This window comes from Temnothorax curvispinosus, unplaced genomic scaffold, assembly GCF_003070985.1.
Source record: "Temnothorax curvispinosus isolate PA1 unplaced genomic scaffold, ASM307098v1 QBEX01014901.1, whole genome shotgun sequence".
NCBI lineage: Eukaryota > Metazoa > Arthropoda > Insecta > Hymenoptera > Formicidae > Temnothorax > Temnothorax curvispinosus.
The window spans coordinates 473,935-493,552 of NW_020224681.1; the positions used below are offsets into that span (position 1 = coordinate 473,935).

The 19,618-nt window shown below is 34.9% G+C and overlaps 5 protein-coding genes across 6 annotated transcripts; 2 read left to right on the forward strand and 3 right to left on the reverse strand.

Annotated features, from left to right (window-relative positions):
• The first annotated feature begins 1,245 nt into the window (after positions 1–1,245).
• LOC112465099 (mediator of RNA polymerase II transcription subunit 31) lies at positions 1,246–2,639 on the forward strand. The gene is made up of 3 exons (XM_025032486.1): positions 1,246–1,643; positions 1,948–2,037; positions 2,125–2,639. The coding sequence occupies exons 1-3, from the start codon at positions 1,577–1,579 to the stop codon at positions 2,436–2,438; spliced, it is 471 nt and encodes a 156-aa protein (XP_024888254.1). The 5' UTR covers positions 1,246–1,576; the 3' UTR covers positions 2,439–2,639.
• Positions 2,640–3,047: 408 nt separating this feature from the next.
• On the forward strand, positions 3,048–13,819 carry LOC112465124. Its single transcript, XM_025032526.1, has 4 exons — positions 3,048–3,235; positions 4,787–4,905; positions 11,434–11,579; positions 11,907–13,819. The coding sequence occupies exons 1-4, from the start codon at positions 3,057–3,059 to the stop codon at positions 12,144–12,146; spliced, it is 684 nt and encodes a 227-aa protein (XP_024888294.1). The 5' UTR covers positions 3,048–3,056; the 3' UTR covers positions 12,147–13,819.
• Positions 3,242–11,885, reverse strand: LOC112465089 (solute carrier family 22 member 8-like). Its single transcript, XM_025032465.1, has 9 exons — positions 8,182–11,885; positions 7,490–7,675; positions 6,694–7,035; positions 6,090–6,337; positions 5,593–5,879; positions 5,062–5,419; positions 4,693–4,934; positions 4,384–4,559; positions 3,242–4,167 (listed from the first exon to the last, which is right to left on the reverse strand). The coding sequence occupies exons 2-9, from the start codon at positions 7,622–7,624 to the stop codon at positions 3,865–3,867; spliced, it is 2,091 nt and encodes a 696-aa protein (XP_024888233.1). The 5' UTR covers positions 7,625–7,675; positions 8,182–11,885; the 3' UTR covers positions 3,242–3,864.
• A 363-nt stretch (positions 13,820–14,182) lies between the features above and the next one.
• On the reverse strand, positions 14,183–16,044 carry LOC112465097 (structure-specific endonuclease subunit slx1). The gene is made up of 4 exons (XM_025032481.1): positions 15,877–16,044; positions 15,181–15,397; positions 15,002–15,053; positions 14,183–14,879 (listed from the first exon to the last, which is right to left on the reverse strand). Exons 1-4 carry the CDS (start codon positions 15,890–15,892, stop codon positions 14,298–14,300), a joined length of 867 nt encoding a protein of 288 aa, XP_024888249.1. The 5' UTR covers positions 15,893–16,044; the 3' UTR covers positions 14,183–14,297.
• Positions 16,045–16,417: 373 nt separating this feature from the next.
• On the reverse strand, positions 16,418–19,468 carry LOC112465093 (fructose-bisphosphate aldolase-like). 2 transcript variants are annotated; one of them, XM_025032470.1, is made up of 4 exons: positions 18,989–19,468; positions 18,512–18,865; positions 18,015–18,154; positions 17,443–17,532 (listed from the first exon to the last, which is right to left on the reverse strand). In XM_025032470.1, the coding sequence occupies exons 1-3, from the start codon at positions 19,451–19,453 to the stop codon at positions 18,056–18,058; spliced, it is 918 nt and encodes a 305-aa protein (XP_024888238.1). In that variant the 5' UTR covers positions 19,454–19,468; the 3' UTR covers positions 17,443–17,532; positions 18,015–18,055. The 2 variants fall into 2 exon arrangements, with proteins under 2 accessions (XP_024888239.1, XP_024888238.1); XM_025032471.1 differs by lacking the exon at positions 18,015–18,154 and having other exon boundaries at positions 16,418–17,532.
• Positions 19,469–19,618: the final 150 nt, after the last annotated feature.

Genomic DNA, 19,618 nt, shown 5'->3' on the forward strand with positions numbered 1-19,618 from the left:
TCTTGAACTTTGTTTGTCGTTGCTGCACATTGTACATTGTTATATAATTTTACCATTATGTTTTATACATAAAACAAATTGTCAACAATCGACATGCACATAGGAACGGGGATTGCAATATCGTAAATAATTATTAACAGTAAGTGAAACATGACCGTTTTACAATGTACAATCAATTAGAGAGAAAAACACCATTTACAGTCCGGATTGGATTTTACACAATTAATCAATAATAATATTGTGGGAATTTTGTACACTTTTTCCAAACTCAGTAAACCGCGCGCCGATTTTTTGTCGGTCTTTAAAAACACAGCTTTTTATTTGGACAGTAAATCCATTTAACTCCTCGTCACCCACCTGGGGTTTTTTTTTACCCCACGCACCTAAAAATGGCGATATTTTCTGGTTTTTTTCAATATTTATTTCGCTTTCAACTCCTAGATATGGTTTTTTCATACTTTATGCTAAAAGTTTTCAGCAATTTTCATTCTTAAACTGTTACAAATATTTTTTTATTGTGAAAAATATAAAACTAGGGTCAATTTTGGGTTGTATGTAATAATGTATTTTTAATGTTTTGGTGTAATTTTACAAGCATTAACCCACCGTTTAGATATAATATCATGTAAAAACTTGCATTTCATTAATTCTATGCAAGTTGTAATATGAACATGCCGAAATACGTAATTTGTGTTTCTCGTGTTCCAGCTTTATACATTCAAAGATAATGTTATGCTTTATGTTACTTTTGCTTTCAATAAAAATGTTTATACATTAAAAATCTTTTATTTATATGTCAAAATCTCTTTTCTTTTTAATATAAAATAAGGAATTATAAGCGGGGTAAAAAATGATCCCAGGTGGGTTATATGAAATTCTAAAGCTGGTGGGCAGCGAGGTTAAATCGATAACCGATTTAAATTTTGATGCTGATAAGCATATTCTTATTAAATCACTATCATTAGGCTATCAATAACATTATTCAGTCTGGACCATAAGTGGTGACAAATTTATTTCAGAATTTTGTTATAGCTCTCATTTAAATAACATAACTGTGATGTAAAATCTGATATATAGTATATATATGTATATATACATATATATGTAACGACATAAAAAAAAAGTATAATTAGTTATATAAACGAGTCACGTAAACGTTATATAAGCGGTTGTTTCAAACGTCGTGCGCGATATATTCGTTCCGATTAGTTTCCCATGGCTTGGCGCTGCAATCGGCGTGTTGACGACTGACGAGAATGATAGGGTTATGGGTGACGTTTATGATGACCCGGACGACGCCGACGTGACAGGATACCACATACGGCATACGGCACATACCGACATACCAATATCACAATTATCACATAACTGCGCGTAACCACACAGCACCGATACCGGGTTGACGGCATAAACAAGTATAAACGAAAGGGCATCGGTATTTCGCATTTGATTTGACGGCCGACGAGTTCATTTGCATTCATTTGTGTGAATTGAGTTGTGAAATACTTGCCAAGCATCATTTTCGTATGTTTGTTGTAAGGACGACAAGTATCAAATATTCGACAGTTGATGTACTATGAACCGACTGGATGATCCGCCGGGGCTCATGAAAGGCAGAAAACCATCTTTCATTGGAATGAACGGTACGTTCTTGTTCTTCGTTCTACGTTTAGCATCTCTCTATTCTAACCTATTTTTTCTCAATTATACAGCTATCTTAGTCTTTAATACGTTGTGACTGAAATAAATTTCAAAAAAATTACTTGACATAAAATATTTTTGCTTTAACCTAACCTGTCTTTAACTTATTGAGCTATGTAACAACCATCTTTATTTTTTATCTAATTGCGTATTACGTTATATCGTTACAAAGTTAATCGACGAGCTTTTCTCTCAATCTCATCTCGAAAGAAGAAAAAGAAGAATACTGCAAAATTTATATTTCAGGAGCTCCAGAGACAGATGATCAACAGCGATTACGATTTCAGGTTGAGTTAGAATTTGTGCAATGCCTCGCCAATCCAAATTATTTGAATTGTAAGCAAGAATGATCCTTCTGCATTCCTTATTTATAATTAGCTTTAAAAGAAAAACTTGTTTTATTTATGATAAATATGATTCTAGTTTTGGCACAGCGTGGCTACTTCAAAGACACAACATTTATTAATTATCTCAAGTACCTGTTATACTGGAAAGAACCGGAATATGCAAAGTATTTAAAGTACCCCATGTGCTTGTACTTCCTGGATTTATTGCAGTACGAGCACTTTAGAAGAGAAGTTGTGAATTCTCAATGTACAAAGTTTATTGACGATCAGCAGATTCTACTGTGGCAACATTATACAAGACGTCGAACAAGACTTCTGCAAACAGCTGCTGAGCAAACGCAACACACTAATTCTCAGAACAATGGCATCGCTCAACCCAAGGTTCCCTGAAATCGTACTTTCATATTTATTCTATATGTCTGAAGATGTTTTGGAGTTTACATCTCGTATGATTTTTTCAATATGGTAGTTTTTTATGGAAACCGATTGATTTAGGTTGTTGCTTGAGAGACTGTGATAACTCACAAATTTCCCCACATTTTTATCACATTTCATTAAATCATATTTCTTTCTTGTATAAATACGAATAAATTATTTATTTAAAAAATCAGGAAAATTAGAAAAAGAATATTTGGGTCGTTACAGTTTATTTTTCCCTGTTCAGTCTTATTACATTATAATTGTTATATGTGCATATCTAATAATGTAACATTTCTATAACGTGCACTGTGAACTCTCGGTAAGTGTTCGGTTCTTTAAATAATCAGCTGTATATAGAATCAGCTGTGCGAGAAAATTGTTAAGTGAAAATCAGTTTCCTCGACAATGAGCCGACGTTTATTAAATACTCAAAGATTTATGAGCGCCGTCGCTCTGTACGCATTGCGATTGAATCTGTGACTGTTTTCTTTTAGTGCTTTATGCTTCTCAAAATTGTTTTGCGAGTAAAAAGTTTGAGAATCTCCATACGCGCAACAATATCTTAAAATATAATAAAATATTCGTAACATGTTATACTTGTATTATACTATTTTTAGGTTCTTTTATTATTGCATCTCTATATGTTACTTTTGTCGATATATTTGTTTTTTTCTATGTCTGATAATAGATATCGACAAAATTAAGAAAAAAAGATTGTTCTTCTGGGTGAACGAGTTAGAAAAGAACAAGCGGATATCTCGAGCCTAGTTCGTATCAATGTCTCGTCCGGATGTATCATGATAGGCGCTAATATTTTAGATTGCTTTTTATGTATATTACATATTACGAGTAAATATTTGATGCAGGCTGTGTTCCAAAATTCACTGCAAGTGCAGGAAATCCATAGCACAACTAACGTATACTATAAATTTTCAGCGCTGGCAATGAATTTTGCAACACAGCCGCAATCGAGTATTTTGTGGACCATGGATCTCCATAACAATATGTACATACATAAAATTTTAAAAGTTATCTATCACATGTTTTTAAAACATGAATCTTGCCTCTGCCAAATTAACCTGAGTCTCTTCTTATTCTTGAACGAGAGTTCCATGTATATATGCTATCTTTTTACGCTTAATATTAAAATAAAAATAAATATTTATTGTCATAGATATGATAATGTTATCCAATTCATGTTTCTGTTTATACATATATGCAAACAACGTATAATATTTTATATAAATATATATGATATTTGTTTTATTTGTAATATAGGTAAGCTTTTAAATATTTTATATCGGCGACTATGTGACGCTTCGTACGAATAAAACGGATTGAAGATGTCCATTAAAAAGTATGGTAATTTTAATATAAAGTCGTTTTATTTTATAAATTACTCTGTATTTTTATTCTCCGTGAAATTCACCAGAATTCCATTGCCGGCATCTACCCAGTCTTCTGAAAAGAGTTTCTCCCTTAGAATTTGTCTCTCTGTCAAATCCTCTTCCTTCACGTCATTTTCTATATTGACACCATCACTCTTGCAATTATTGTTACCGATTACATTCTCCACATCTATCACTTGGTCTGGTAAAATTTTATTCAGTGTCTCTGGTAAAATCAGCGCCAACACGCCGGAGAAGAGGCACAACATTCCAACGACTAGTAACGGTATCGGAAGTGATACATGGTGCTTCTAATAAATTAAAAAAAAAATTATTTTGCATTTCTAATGATTGTGTATCGATTAGCTGATTTTGCAATAGACAAATTTTAATTCGTCGGAAATAGCACAAATTAAAAGGTAGCGTATTCTAGAAAAAAACTAGATATAATAGATAGATATAAATATAAATATTATAAATAGAAAATATATATCGAATGATAAAACTGATAAAAATGAGTAACGTACCAATAAAAGTAAATGCGGTATACTTAGACTGCCGATTTTTGCGAACACCACGCATAAACCTAAGCAGCTACCTCGTATCACTGTTGGGAATATTTCAATGGTATACAAGTAGGCGATTGAAAGGGTACTCGTGATAGTCACTCTGCCAAACAGCAACATTATCGTTTTTGCGAGATCTGAAACGAAAACCTTACATGTGCAAAAAACATCTGCAGTACTCTATGGAAAATTTAGTAAAATCTTGCAGTGACTGATAAATGTGCTGCACTAGAGAAAGCTAATATATCTTCTTTGTCTCGTAATATGTACCGGCCCATGGTGCAGTGGCGGTGGTTAAAATGATGAAAGCCGCAATTAAAATACAAACAACGCCATTGAGAGATTGATATGTGCACATTGGCAGCCGTCTACCATATCTAGATAATACAAAGTACACAAATGTATACGTCGCCATTTCGAGAGTTGCGCCCAGGGCGAACGTGATGTGCCTGTTAACTGGAAAACTTGGCGCCAGATCATCAAGTATGCTGCACGCTATTGTAGACGTCCACCTTAAATGACATCGTAGAATTGAATTTTTAAAAATATTTAAACCATTATTATATTATATAGTGTCTAAGGATAAAAGTAAATGGAGATAAAAAGGAGTAAAAAAAATTACTTTTTAAAATATTTTACCATTGACAAATCATTATAGCACCGTATTTTCTTAATATCGACGATTCGATTGCATTCTTGAATGTCGAGCTTATCTTGTTAGCGGTCTGTTTTTTAATGCTATTTCTCGTTTTCTCTTCATTTTCATTTGTTTTTTCTTTCTTTATTCTACGCAACACTACTACCTCCTCTGCGCCTTTCAGGGAAATCCCTTGATCGCTTTCCGATGGTGAGATTATCTTTGTATTTCGATCGCACTTGGAACTCGAAGGCAAATGTCTCTTGTCAAAATCTTCCGCTGAACTTGGCGTCTCTCGGCGTAATTCCACGTTGGAAAATTTGTTTTCCGACTCGATCGAATTGGCTTCTAAAGTTCTCTCTAAAATAAATTTCTTAGTATTGTATATTGAATATTGTCGAGAAAATGTATAATACGAAGTCTCTAGTGTCTCTAAATTAAAAAGAAATTAATTTTTGTATGGTATATATTTCTCTGTCATCTTCTATATAAATTTGTACGTATTTTAAAATGTGTTCATTATTTATTTATACCTATAATTTTTCGTTTATTTAATTCCGACTCGTTCAACAAATTCGTAGCTTCTTCTTGTTGATTTTCGTCAGCCCTCGCTTTCTCAAGTTCGACGCTGGTGACTCGCGACTTCCTCTCTGGTTTCATCGGCGTTGTGTTACTTTTCACGCATGCTTCTTGCACAAGAATATTCTTCGTTCGCAACCCAATGCAGCAGCTGTTATATATGGCGATTCTTTCAAGCGCCATATCGGCCTCTGTTGATTTTCCCCTAGCCAGTAGCCATCTCGGCGATTCCGGTATAATCCTGTTATACACGATATAATATGAGAGAAGAGGTTCTTTTTATATTTATTTAATGTCACTGATTTCATAAATATAATACTTGAGAGATTTTAAAATTGTGAGACGTTTTTTTAAGATATCTTGAAGATTTTTGTACTTTTGTGTCGGTTGAACTATTTTTTTCCTTTTATAGATGTTTTTTCTTTTTCTTCCGTCCTTTTCTTTTCCTTACCAAATGTACAGCACAGTGATCGCGGTAGGTACAGAAACAGCCAACTGCAAAATTCGCCAATCTGGTATCGCGTAGCTGAGTACTGCGAGCAGTACGAGACCGATCGACCAGGAAATCTGCATAATCAATGCAACGAGAGTGCGAGATCGCGCTGGAAATAGTTCCAGGGAGAGAATATATGTGGAATTCTGCAAGCCTTGAACAAATACTCCTTGAAGACCACGTAGCGCCAAAAATGCAGGATAGTTCTAAAGTTGCAAATTTTATCCTCCTTTAACATCTTTGAATTTTAATTGTTACACACACATTAGAACAAGCAACTTTGCGTATTTTGCTTCTTTTCTTTCGCTCAAATATTACACTATTACAATATTAATATTACAATATCGAATCGCGATGAATGAAAAGAATTAATAGAGAACTATCGATCGTAAATTTTATACGAAAAATCGAATGCGATAACAATCTAAGTCACTTTTTGAAGAATTTAAGAAAATTAATGTTAATTTTCCAAATCAATTTTCTCGTCTTTCTAAAAATATAATGATTGAGCTCTCAATCTGTCGAATACTCTCTCTAATATTGTGATGGAAAATTTGGTTACCTGCACAATATAGAGTGCAACCGCCATTGTGCCTTGCGCGTAAAGACATATCGCTTGGATCGGAAGTCTGCCAATACGATCAGTTAGGAGTCCAGTGATCCACGCACCCAGAAGTACTCCCGTATAATAAACGGTCGGCCCAAGAAAAGATAAGTATCGTTTCTCGCATACTAAACCCCATTCGGTGACTACGCTGTTCTCCGTAAACTCTGTCACGAAGCGATATTTGCCGGAACAGGATGTAAGCACTGGCACTTCCGGCGACGCAGAAGTTAAATTGGCAACGATCGAGGAATTTGCTGCGATTTGACAGCCAAAGCTTTTATTTGTTGAATCTTTCGTCTAGAATAACAGTTTGTTTATTATATCAAATTATTGCATTCTGCAGAGAGCGAGAGAGAGAGAGAGAGAGAGTTTTTTTAATCTTAATAATTTATATTTAGGTATCAAACAAATATATATAATAATCGAGAACAAAATATACATTTTAAATTGATTTAAAATGTTTGCTAAATATAATTTAATTTTTTTTTCTTTTTTATACTTTATATTTCTTATTTTTATGTTTATAAAAAATATAATTTATATAAAATGTTAATATATTTTTATATTTATTATTTAATACTCTTTAAATTAATCAAACGGTTCAAATTAACGTTCTATCGTTAGATTTAATTCATATGTATATATGTATATTTCACGTCACTGAATTAAAATAATAACTTTGTCTTATAAAATATCACGTTAAAATAAAAATTTCTGCGATTTTTTTTAGCTCCTTTCATACTGTTCTTACCTGACAATAAAATTTTGGTGTGTAGTTATGAAAAACCGGCAATGCGTGACTCATGGCGACGATGACATAGTTTATTCCGAGTAGCAGCACTAACACCATTTGAAAGCAGCCCACTTTAGCTTCCTCCGCATTCATCGTGAGCAACGATCTCTCCACATCAACCCCTGATAACCCAGTCGACCGAAACTGTGTCCGTCAAAAGTGCGACACGCACCGCAGTTTAAAGTCTCCGTATAATCACATTTATTTATTCCTTTACAAAGTTGGAACAAGCAATTTTAAAAGAAAAGGAACTTAGCCAAACATCTCTCCATTTGAAATGAATGTTCATTCTATTTGTGACATATTGGGGAAAAGCTTAAATTTTTTTTATAATATACAACATGTAAAATTAAGTAAATTACTTTATGTCAGGAAAATAATTTCAGAATTATTACTTGATTTATAAAAAATTTAAGAGTGAAGCAATTTAAGAAATTGTTTGTTTATAGTTTATATAAAACGGAGCGCCGAATGGAATACGACGCGAGGTTCAAACAAAGTGTCATGCACGAAGGTAAAGCATGCACTGACAGAGAGAGGATCGGCCAGGAGTTGTCTCTCTTGCAGGACGCGAGGCGTAAAGGAGGAAACTGAATGGCTATGGCGGGTGAATCAGAGGAGGACGATGGTACGGCCTATTGTTCCAATACCTGACGATATGTACTACATCGGCATGCGGTATGTATACGAGCAAACGATCTTCTGCCAATAAATAACGATCAATATTTCGTGGTTGACGCGTAACCATCACTACTGGCGAATTGTTCCTTTAATCATCTCTGCCACTATACTATTATAAATTGTATCTGATGCAAAATGCGAATAACAAAATAGAGAGAGAGAGGGTGGGAGGAAGAGAAAGAAAGAAAACGAGACGATAACGGATTACCGATTTTTCAATTTCCAAGCTGTGAGCCAGATGGAAGACATCAGATCTAATGACGCGTTCGCGATAATTGCGAATGATTGCGCGGTGAATCTCGACTCGCCGATTACGCGGTCAATTGAAATTGAAGACTCAACGTAAAAATGATTGTAAGCGCACACGTGCTAACAATATGAATTTCAGCACGAACCAGTTTCTCAAATAATGGTTATTCTCGTGGAATGTGTATGGAAAATATGCTTTAATTCCGCATGTATTCCTGCACCATGTATATAAGTACCTATATACTCTGAGCTGTTGCTCGAGTCAGATAATGTCCTAGCTGGGTCTATGAACTCCACAAACGCTTTACCGCCGTTTATATATGTATTACGTACGTATATAGCGTATGCTCCTGTCATATGTAATAGCAGAAAGACACATCGGTCGATATTGACTTTCATTGTTTCGTCGAAGTTACGTTTATTGATATACCATAATTACATATTAAGTGTCCGCTATGATCTGTGCGATTATCTTATTTTCTACGACGTTTCTTCGGAACGGAATTTGATTTGATGTATCTTTTTTAACAACCATTTATTTCGAAAGGTAATCACGTGGAAAGATGAAAATAAAACATCCCATATAAACGTAATGTATAAAATATATAAACATTATAAATATATATATATACAATAAAATTCTATATTGTGTTCCTTGTACTTTAAGATAGTAGCAAAAAGCGCGAACCAACGAGGCCTCGTGAATGTCTAATGCTACCCGTTACAATATAGCTATGTATTTTAGCAAATAACTTATTGTTAGAAGGCGTGTCATACTTATATATTGTTAGCGGCATTATCTTGATCGTAACAAGGCTCTTGAACGTAAAAGTTACTGCGGCACGACAATGACTTATACGACCGAGGTGTTTCCTTCATTTCTGGAACTGTTTGCGTATGCCAAGCTCGTTACGTCCGGTCCCGCTCGCATCCTGTCTTTCATCGGCCACTTCGGTAGTTTATCGCCAAGACAGATCGACGATCGAATCTCATTGTCAAGGAATTATCCTATCTCTCTCTCTTTCTTTGTCATCGCCATCGTCATCGTTGTTGTCGTCTTTCAATTTTAGGCATTGATCGAACGTCACAACCGATATCATCATTTACGCACGTCATTACGGAGCTTTTTTATTTTCATTCGATTGCTGATGAATGCATAATCGCTTATCAATTATACGCGCAAAATTCTGTCGGTCCAAAAACGATAAAGTAGTTTCGCTATATCGATTGAAAATAAAAACCGATAAGAATCTTTTGTCATTATGATAAAATTTTATCATCCGCGATAGTACACGTGATACTTACATATTACTTTTCATTATAATTAATTTAGTGACGAGAAGATTACAATTGCTTTTCAGCGGCTCTTCATTGTAGTTATTTCAATAAACCCGCGACATTGTATTGTTTATAGAAACTTTTTTATATCTTATCTTTTTTGCGATTATAATGCAAATCTTTAATAATCACCGCATTGGTAGTGAGTGGGTAGAAGAAAAAGAAAAAGAAACTGAAGTGAATTCACTAAAGTTATTAGAGTGTTGCTAATAATAGACATATGTTTCAAACTCAAATCGTGTTTTTTTTTTCCGAGAATAGATATCTAAAAGATAGTCGCGAAAACGATGATTAGCGGCGCGTTTTATTACGATGTGCAAAAAAATTTCGTAACACATCGCGTAATATACGGCACGAATGGATGATGCGCCAGTTAACGATCCGTGCCAGATTTCATCGGCGCTTACGATTCAGGCTAATTTCTCGTGCGTTTTCTAGCAGCATCGAGGAGCACACAGCTCCTCGGGATCTATTGCGCATCATTTTCCCGCGTATTAGGAAGCAGGCCAACAGAGTACATCAGGGTGGATAATAATCTTATTCTTATATAAGAAGAAGAAATAGAAAAATACATAAATGGAGAACTCGAGCAAACACCATCACGTAAATGTTCATACTTAATATAATAAATTAATTTAATACAGTATTAAAATATCTACAAAATTAATAAATTACTAATAAATCGACAAAAAATGTTGTATTTTAGTTTTTATCTCATATCACGTTCTATCTTAAATATATCTAGTTTTGTGGACGTACGTTCTCCGTTCTCCAAATCTCGCTATCTACTACGCTGCTCTCCATGATTACGCTAAAAATATTTTCCTCAATTCACGTTATATTTATATTAGATGATAAACTTTCTCAGGTCTAGCTAAAAAAAAGCGATCCAATTTTACTACCTACGGTTTTTGTTTGCGTAAATAGTAACGCTTTTGTCAAATAATCTTTAGATCTCATCAAAAATAAAAAATAAAAAAATTGTCAGTTAAGTACCAATAACATTAGTACAATATTTCCCAAGATTTCGCTAAACAACCTAGCTGATAAAATTTCGCCATGATTGCACTGGATAATGGTATAAGTGGTATTTGTTCAGATCTAGCGTGAAAATGCGTGATGTAGCGATAAACGCGCATGTCGGACATGGCGATGTGACGCGACGCGACGTGAAGCGAAGCGAAGCGAAGCGTCCGATGACTGGCGAGAGTGGCGAACTGGCGAGCAACCAGCAACCTTATGGCGCAAGACGCACGCGAAGCGCGAAGCCGAGCCGAGACTGGCCTGGATGCCTTTTTTTTCGTGGTGTACCGTTATCGTAGAATAACTTAGGTTCTGCGATAGTCGGTGGCGGTGGCGGTGGCGACGGCGGTGGGCATATCGACGACGCGTCGATTTCGCTTAGCCGGTTGATCGGGGGAGCGGGTCAGCGTTTCGATTATACCACGCTTCTCTTCTCTTCTCATCGCGTCACGTCGTGGTGGAAAAAGGCCGACTCTCGCGGAGACTGGCCGTTCATTCGATTTTCCCCATCCTTACATCCTCAGTTCTGTTCGGCGAACGTTGCGCGATAGATCGTTGGTCGCGCGAATGCCTCGCTCGCATACAAATACCGCGACGTCGTTTTCCTGGATAAACGCCGATCGCCATCGAGCTATCCTCCCGTCGCCGGCCGGCTCCCTTGTCGCCGGAAATCATTATCGCGCGCACCAACAAACGCAGCTGCGCAGCTATGAGAGCCCGAATAGTTTTGTTTGGAGTTTTGCTCGTTTGCACGAGCGTGAGTACAAATTTTCGCTAACTTCATTTTGTTTCTTTCTTTCAACGATTCGATTAGCCAGTCTTTGAGTTGAGTCGTCATTGGGTCGTCATCGGGCGTCATCAGTGATATAATAATATGTTGAAATTATCATTGTTATTATCATTTTACAATGTTTATGATCGACACGTAACGATTTCGTATAGTCGTAAATAAATCTGGTTTTACCAGTCGATATTGGATTTCGAGTCGTCTTACTTTATTTTCTCCTCTCGAGATTTTTTCTCTTCTCTTTAATTGCTCTTTGATATTTGATCAATATTTCAAAAATTATTTTGTAATTCGTAGATTCGGTATGCAGATAGCAGGTCGAAGAAAACGACGCAGCTATCATTGCAGAGCAAAGAGACAAACGTGGTAAATTTTATGCGACTGCTGGTGATGAGATTGGTCTTTGGGGTAGCTTCGGCAATGGGGCTGGGTGAAAATCTCTCGGGTGTCCTTGGCGGAATTTTCGTGCCTCCTGGAGCCGAGGAGTACAATGAGGATTACGGAGACGATGACTCGATCGTACCTGATATTTTCTGAATTAGATATATCTTTCAGCCTGATCGCGCTGATCCGCTGATCCTCGACGGTGGTCGACGCCGCGGCAACGATCGCGTTTCGGGAATTATGTCGATATAAAAGACATACTTAATTCTAAATAATTCTTGCAACTAAATCGTTCAAATTATGGAGAAATTATCATATTTTTTTATTAATTCCGTGTCTGAATTAAAAAAATTCAGGAAATGTGTATTTTAATTTGTTTGTTATATGAAAAGCTATTCTATTCTCTGATTCTATTTTATTGCTATTAATAAGATTCACGTTGAATGTTATTTGAATAAGTTTTATATACGAAGTATATGAAAATTGGAAAAGATAATACATAAACAAATATATATGTATATATAGTGGCTTATAATATGAATCTCTGTTGTAAAAAAAGTACGAATGAGAAAATATGACTTATCGATCGATCCTGTTGCGGAAATTGAAAAAAAGAGCGTCTTAGATCCTTCGTTAATAATTACTTCGTTAATAATGTTGCATGTTCAAAAATTCATGAATCAGAGAATGTTGCTTGTGATACGATTACCGGATTATGATTCAGTCGTGAGCGATCTGTTGGTCTTGCGCGAGAGGCTTTTTAAGTGATTTTGTGTACCGTTATCCGTCGTAATTTCGGTAGAGCTAATAGATGTGCACCGTCTATGGGTGAAAATACGAGTAGCAAATCGCTTGTTTCCGCTTTCCGTTTATCTCGTATCAAGTGAATGTAACCATCAATTCCAACGGTTCTGGTCCAGTGAAATTAGCATCTGCTAATCGCGATCGAAATCTTTTCATAAATATTTAAATAAATTTGATCGTTATATCTCTTTCGAGAGTGTTGCGAAACCAGTCTCAGATGCCTTGATATAGAATAATAATATGTTTTAGTTCATTTCACCGCTCATTAAAATGGATTGAAATGTAGAACTGGACTTACACCATACTTTCGAATTAATCAGCTCAAACGTGTAACAAAAGTAAATAGAGTGGTTTCTATAATTACTGTGAAAGCTTGTAATTATGAGGAACATTCATTCTGTATATCGATAAACGAGATGGAAAGCGCGACATTCATTATTGTTAACAAAGAACTGTAATTTACTTATTTATTTATTTATTTATTTTATTATTAAAGAATAATATTGTAGTTTAACATTACACATATAAACCTTTAGATACCGAAAAAAAAAAACAGTCATTCTGCGACATAGAATTGCGTTTTACGCTATTATTTCAATCCTAATATATGTTGACAAATTTAATTACGATTTATATTATGTATCAATGATTTGATATGATATAAAACGTACTTGATATTGTTAATGTAAAAAAAATCGAAAGTTTAACATTAAACTAATGTAACGATCGAAAATTTAACGTTAATTAAACTACAAAATATTGCATAGTTTTAGTATTATGTCTGTATAATTAGTCGCATAACAAATACAAATTATTTATACTACATTTTTCTTTACAAGATTAAATACTGACAATAAAATTTTTATTTATTAATCTTTGTATTATCTTTTTATTTTTTATACAATATACTAATATTCGATTCGTAAAATAAGCTTATCTACAATGCTTATGGCTAGTCGAGAAAATCAGTATGCGACAAACTTGCGACCGAGAAAAAAAGAAAATGTGTTGTCGTTTGACACATTTTTTTCTTCGCATGGACCTTGAGTATTTCGATGTGAATGGTTGTTTGATCACGTACAAGTTCTACTAACGGTTCGGCGTGGCGTGTGCTAATTACACAGTAAACCACCGAATAGGAATCATTGAAGCATCCGTGTAACAGTTAACGTTTCGTATATCACATGTCATTCGAATTAATTAACGTCGGTTCACATTATACACATACCGTTCACATCGCTGATCGTGACATCAATATAATATATGATAATATATACATATATGCAACATATACTATATATATATATATATATATATATATATATATATAGTATATTATAAAAATTAATATTTATATATAATTTTACAATTTAGTTGTTCCTCAAATATAATATAAATATGTTAATGAAAAGTATAATAATTCTGATTGGATTTGAGGTAGACAATAAAAAAAATCGTATTTACAGATATTTATGTAAGACGTTACTTATTAAATGGTACTTAAACGTCATCGTTATCACTGGAAAAATCGGTATTAATTTCTCCAAGATCTTGATAACAACCGTTCTTTTTTCTTATGAGATCTCCCCAGAGGACATTAGATTTGCACGCAGGGCAAGTGCCTTCGATCGGTAGGATCATCCCATCTTTGCAGAATTCTTTCGCTAGACAGATCAAGTGGACAATTAAAAGACATTTTGGTTTTACACAAGTAACAGAATCTTTCTCCATCGTACTCGAGCCGCAAAGGGAACAGAACATTGGTGAGTTTTTCCCTAGCAAGTGCGATTCTTGCGATGGAATATTATCTTCTTTTGTTCTTTGTATTTGCTTAATTTTACAACTGGTGACTTTGCCATAGCATATGGGCATGTGTAACGGTGGAGATATGTGTCCGTAATAATTCTTGGAAAATTCATAGTCCAACCATCGCACTGTCAAAGGTAGGCGGCACCAAGGCCCAATTTTCAACATCTCAGACAAGATTGTCAAACGGAAATCAAACATCTTCTGCGATGACCTCTTCTTGGGAATGTGTTTCAATCGCCTACTCACATGCGGATGTTGCCAAGCCCATTCGAACTAAAACAATGGAATGTTTATAGATATTGAAATGAGCAGTAATTCGACAAATATCACAATTTGCCCCGCCCCCTCCCCCTCTTTTTTTAAGAAAATAGAACAGAAATTGGCTCAAAACTTACTCTAAGTGCAGAAGTGCTGTTGGGAAATCCATGAACAATCAAGACCATGTTCCTAAATATAATAATTAATTATTAGAATTCAAAAAAAAAAAAGTACCTATTTTATTAATTTATTTTGCTTTATATAATTTATTATGTATAATTATATGTAAATGAGAAGGGGATAGATATTTAATTACCATGGTCCTCTCTTACTAGTTTTCCAAGCTCCACCGTGCTTCTTACCAGCATTATGTTGCTTAATCCTGCGTCTTGGATCTACGGTGTAACCAATATAAGTTCTTCCCTTGTACTTTGGATTCATACAGTACAGTAAATATACTCCAAAAAAGTGTTCTATCACTTCAGGCTCTTCTTCCATCGTTGAGCATTTCAAATTTTCATAATGTGTGAAAACTGAAACATTATACATATATGAAATTGAGCACATTCAGCAGATCTAGTTTTATTTCTATTCAACTATATTTCAACTTTTGTTTTTGCTAAATCACATTATTTATAAACTTTTATAAGGATATTGAATGTTTGTTTTTATCAATTATCTCTTGCACTTTTCAGATCTGTTATTATTAAATATATTGGCTAGAGTAAAAGAGGTGAAGAATTTTAATTGTTCATCGTTATATTCTTTCATCACTAGTGAGCATAAGGCAGCTATTAGAACATACGATTGTTCGAATCTTATATAATTTCATGTAATTTTAATAGAGAATATTAGGAATAAGGTTAATTATAAGAAATCTTCTTTCCTTTCCATTTTTATCAATTCTTATCTTATTTTTCACATTTATGTAAACATTATTGTGATGGAAATAACAAAACACTTTTAAAAACACAAAGTGTGGTATTATTAGAAGATGGAAATCTGTACATACATCGCGAATATGTCATTAGTTCCTAAATAATGACATTTTGAGTATATAATTTGCTAATTTCTGTTGCAACGCAAAACACAGAAATTATAGGTTATATTGCTTCACAACAGACCACAACAGACTAGCTACTGTACCGACTACCGACTTGAACGCGCCTAAATTTTCATTTTTATATAATATAATAATAAGAATTGTCTTTGTTAAGTTTTTAATAAATGATTTACTAATTTTCTCAGCTAGATATAAAAAATCTGTATTACAAAGATGCAATGATATATGTATAATAGTATAATACATAGATAGATTGTGATTATATATCAACTGTGAAACTTTTGCACTCCAACTGCAAACTTTGTAAAATAAATGGAGCTGGATCATGCCCCTTTTACACTTTACATCTGATTCTTCAATCGAATCTTGCAGGACTAGGATATAATCGTTCGACCAAAAGTTTCTCTTATTTTGTGTAATAAAAAATTATGTAAAAAAAATATTAGCTGAAAATTTCAGAGGAAAGTTGCAAAATAAATTATGTACAATCTCTTTTTTGCTCTCTACAGTTGTATTTGGTGACCTAGATTACAAGAAAAATATTCGGATATAACATCGCAACGTACAAGATAATTCTCAATATATAGATTAGGACTTAGGTGTCTATGCAAGATATACATAGTATTATATATAAGTATGACACAATATAGCATGATTTCGTAATATTTGATACGATATAGTCTCGCTAACAAACAACATTTAATATATTCGTTTTATTTTGTATATTTTCTGCGTTCTTTTATTTTATACACGAAGAATATTATAACGCGACATTAATCATATGTTTCCAGATATATAATATATATCTGCTTTCGTACTGTTACAGAATATAACAATAATGCGTATCATAATATCGAATGTCGCACAATCTGCTCGCGTTCTCTCGATACCTCCCGGTCTTCATCCTTCGATAATTTAATGCCAGTGGAATTGAGTCTCGTCAAGTTAATCGCTGGATGAATATGAACAGCGACGAGAGTATCGATAAGAAATCAAAACGATAGGTCAGGCTAAAAAATAATTCTAAATTCGATATTTTGTACATTTGTTACGAAATCATCCATTAAACTGTCTGTTGAATAAGTAATTTGTAGGATGTTTCGGTAAAATTTTAATCGACACGTTTGACGTGTAACCTACGTATTGTCGATTTAAATCGCGAATCGAGTTACACACATGTAACGTGTAAATCAATTAAAATTATAATCGACCGATAGAAATTCACATAAATGTAATTAGTTAAAATTCAATTTAAAATCGTACGATTAGTTCTGTAAAAAACAATCATTTCAGAATATATGTATTAAAACAAGACAAAAATGATCAATCTTGGAAACTTTGGATACTTGATGTGCGTCTCGATCATCTTCGAAGGAATCCCCTTTCTTTTCGCGACTTCCAGAAAGGACGATGATCGGATGAGACGATGATCCTGCCGATCCTGCGAGGTGTTTCCAACGGCTGTTTAATTTTATATTTCTAACAATATATCGAATTTCTTTATGGATCAACCTAATACACGTGATTGGCGACAAAAAGTGCTGCGTCTCCCGCAGCACCGGCTACGCCACCCGCATATTTGCCAAGTGCCGAGTCGCTGTTAGCCTGTTGGAAAAACAGAAAATGTACTTTTACTTGCGATACTGACTAAACGTGTTTTTTCTACAAAGCTTGTATCAAATTGCAAAATTGCGATATAACTCCAAAAAAATAAATGGATAATGTTTGATATTAATTGTAATTAAATTTCATGAATTAATATTATTAAGAAATTAATAACAAGTTTGAATAGACATTTAAGTCAATTTATATAAAATTATTTCTATTAAAGTTATATTTTTAACGCGTGTTAAGATTCTTCGACGATTCTATTAAGAAAATGAAAAAGAGTTTTGAAATATCGTACTCTCACAAATATCATCGATTATATCTTTACTATATCTCGATTACTATATCAGGAAGTAAAGGAGGATAAAAGTTTATCACGGCAAGTGGTAAGTGGTTAAAGATAAGGATTGATTCACGAGAAAAGCTATAACACACACACATAGTCACGTACGCGTTGTTTAACTATTACATATACTTACTGCCACAAGAAACGACGTGTGCGGAAAATATAAAAATTTGTTTAGTAGTTGAGGCGTGATTTGGCGTGGAGAGAGGTGTTAGCGGCTTTGCTAGAAACGCTGCCGGCAACGTATTTGCCTTGAGAGGCTGCGGTGTTTGCCTAAACAAGCGCACATTACATAAACATGCAAAAGAAATATGTAACTGTACGTAGCTTTGAGTGCTCGGACGATTATTAAAACGACAACTACAGAAAATTACTACAGAGAGACACTATTTTTCTAAAAGAAACTGCTTGTGAGTATACAAAAAGTAAAACATAGTAAGTGTAAAAGTAATTCGGAACATAAATGTTAGAAAAATAAAATAGAGATCAAAGACAGACAACTGGTAACAGTTACTACGTATAGGTGCAAAAGGTAAATAAAAAGTGAATAAGACATGAAGCAACGTCAAGTTTACATATGCACGTACAAATAAACAAAATATCTAATAATTTCGTAGTATGATTACTTACCTTGGCTCTTTTAAGCAACTCCTCTTGACCGGCAGCGATCTTGTCGGCCTTGCCTTCCCATGCACGAAGTACGGAGGCCTGGAGAGCGCGTCCATAACTGAAAGTTAATGCCCAGGGTTTTTTCGCCGGGTACTTATTAATGGCATCAAGGTTGACCGATGCCTCCTCCTCGGATTGGCCACCGCTGAGGAAAGTGATGCCAGGTACCGCTGGTGGCACGGTACGTGACAACACTGTCACCGTAGCGGCAGCGATTTCCTGAGGAGTCGCCCTCGTCGGACAACTCTGGCCTGGAGTCACCATATTACACTTTAGCAGCGTTCCTTCGAGGTATACGTGATGATCTGAAAGTGCCTGATAGCAAATGCGTATAATACATTAGAATTAGAGCGTACCTATATTACGTGTGTGATAACGAATTTAGGTGAAGCAAGACTTTTTTCGCAACTTTTTCCTCTCAACAAAGAATCGCGATACCTTATAAACGGCCGCGAGAACCTCTTCCGTGACTTGTTGACAACGGGCGAGGTCATGATCACCGTCGGGAATAACCTCAGGCTCCACGATCGGCACGATTCTGGCGCTCTGACAGGTGGAAGCGTAACGGGCCAGCACGTTGGCGTTCTCCATGATGGCGAGTTTGCTCGGGGTGTCTTTCGTGATCTTCAACACGCATCGCCACTTGGCAAAGTGGCATCCGTCCTTTTTGTACTGAATACAACGAGCTTGGAGGTCGTCGAGACCCTGGGTCGTGCATTCGTCATTCGTGCCGAAGAGCGAAGCGATGCCCTTGTCGACTTTAATGCCGGGGATGATGTTGCGTTGCTTGAGCAGTTGGACGAACGGCGTACCATCGTCGGCCTTTTGATAGAGAGTCTCATGGAAGAGGATTACTCCGGAAATGTGCTGTCCGATGACATCCTGAAGAGACAACCACGTCATCAAACGGATTTATTAAACGGTATACATGTACACGGGTATATAAATCTCCACTGCAGAGGAATTATACACGTGACTGATCTTTGGAAAAATATCTCTCAAACACTAACAATAAGTAAAGTTTTATAATAAAAGTAATATTTTACGCTATATAAATTAAATATTTAT

Bases quoted from the DNA above. Each gene is read 5' to 3' on its own strand.
- LOC112465093 (XM_025032470.1), bottom strand. From the start codon at position 19,453: ATGACGTGGTTGTCTCTTCAGGATGTCATCGGACAGCACATTTCCGGA. The intron at 18,866-18,988 runs GTATCGCGATTC...ATTTGCTATCAG, and splicing joins TTCTCGCGGCCGTTTATAAG to GCACTTTCAGATCATCACGT. The intron at 18,155-18,511 runs GTAAGTAATCAT...GCGCTTGTTTAG, and splicing joins AGTTGCTTAAAAGAGCCAAG to GCAAACACCGCAGCCTCTCA.
- LOC112465089 (XM_025032465.1), bottom strand. From the start codon at position 7,624: ATGAATGCGGAGGAAGCTAAAGTGGGCTGCTTTCAAATGGTGTTAGTG. The intron at 7,036-7,489 runs GTAAGAACAGTA...CTGTTATTCTAG, and splicing joins CACCAAAATTTTATTGTCAG to ACGAAAGATTCAACAAATAA. The intron at 5,420-5,592 runs GTATAAATAAAT...AATTTATTTTAG, and splicing joins AAATAAACGAAAAATTATAG to AGAGAACTTTAGAAGCCAAT.
- LOC112465124 (XM_025032526.1), top strand. From the start codon at position 3,057: ATGTTATACTTGTATTATACTATTTTTAGGTTCTTTTATTATTGCATC. The intron at 3,236-4,786 runs GTTCGTATCAAT...GCACATTGGCAG, and splicing joins AAGCGGATATCTCGAGCCTA to CCGTCTACCATATCTAGATA. The intron at 11,580-11,906 runs GTGAGTACAAAT...TGTAATTCGTAG, and splicing joins TTTTGCTCGTTTGCACGAGC to ATTCGGTATGCAGATAGCAG.
- LOC112465099 (XM_025032486.1), top strand. From the start codon at position 1,577: ATGAACCGACTGGATGATCCGCCGGGGCTCATGAAAGGCAGAAAACCA. The intron at 1,644-1,947 runs GTACGTTCTTGT...TTTATATTTCAG, and splicing joins ATCTTTCATTGGAATGAACG to GAGCTCCAGAGACAGATGAT. The intron at 2,038-2,124 runs GTAAGCAAGAAT...ATATGATTCTAG, and splicing joins CAATCCAAATTATTTGAATT to TTTTGGCACAGCGTGGCTAC.
- LOC112465097 (XM_025032481.1), bottom strand. The intron at 15,054-15,180 runs GTAATTAAATAT...TATTATATTTAG, and splicing joins ACTAGTAAGAGAGGACCATG to GAACATGGTCTTGATTGTTC. The intron at 14,880-15,001 runs GTAAGTTTTGAG...CCATTGTTTTAG, and splicing joins ACAGCACTTCTGCACTTAGA to TTCGAATGGGCTTGGCAACA.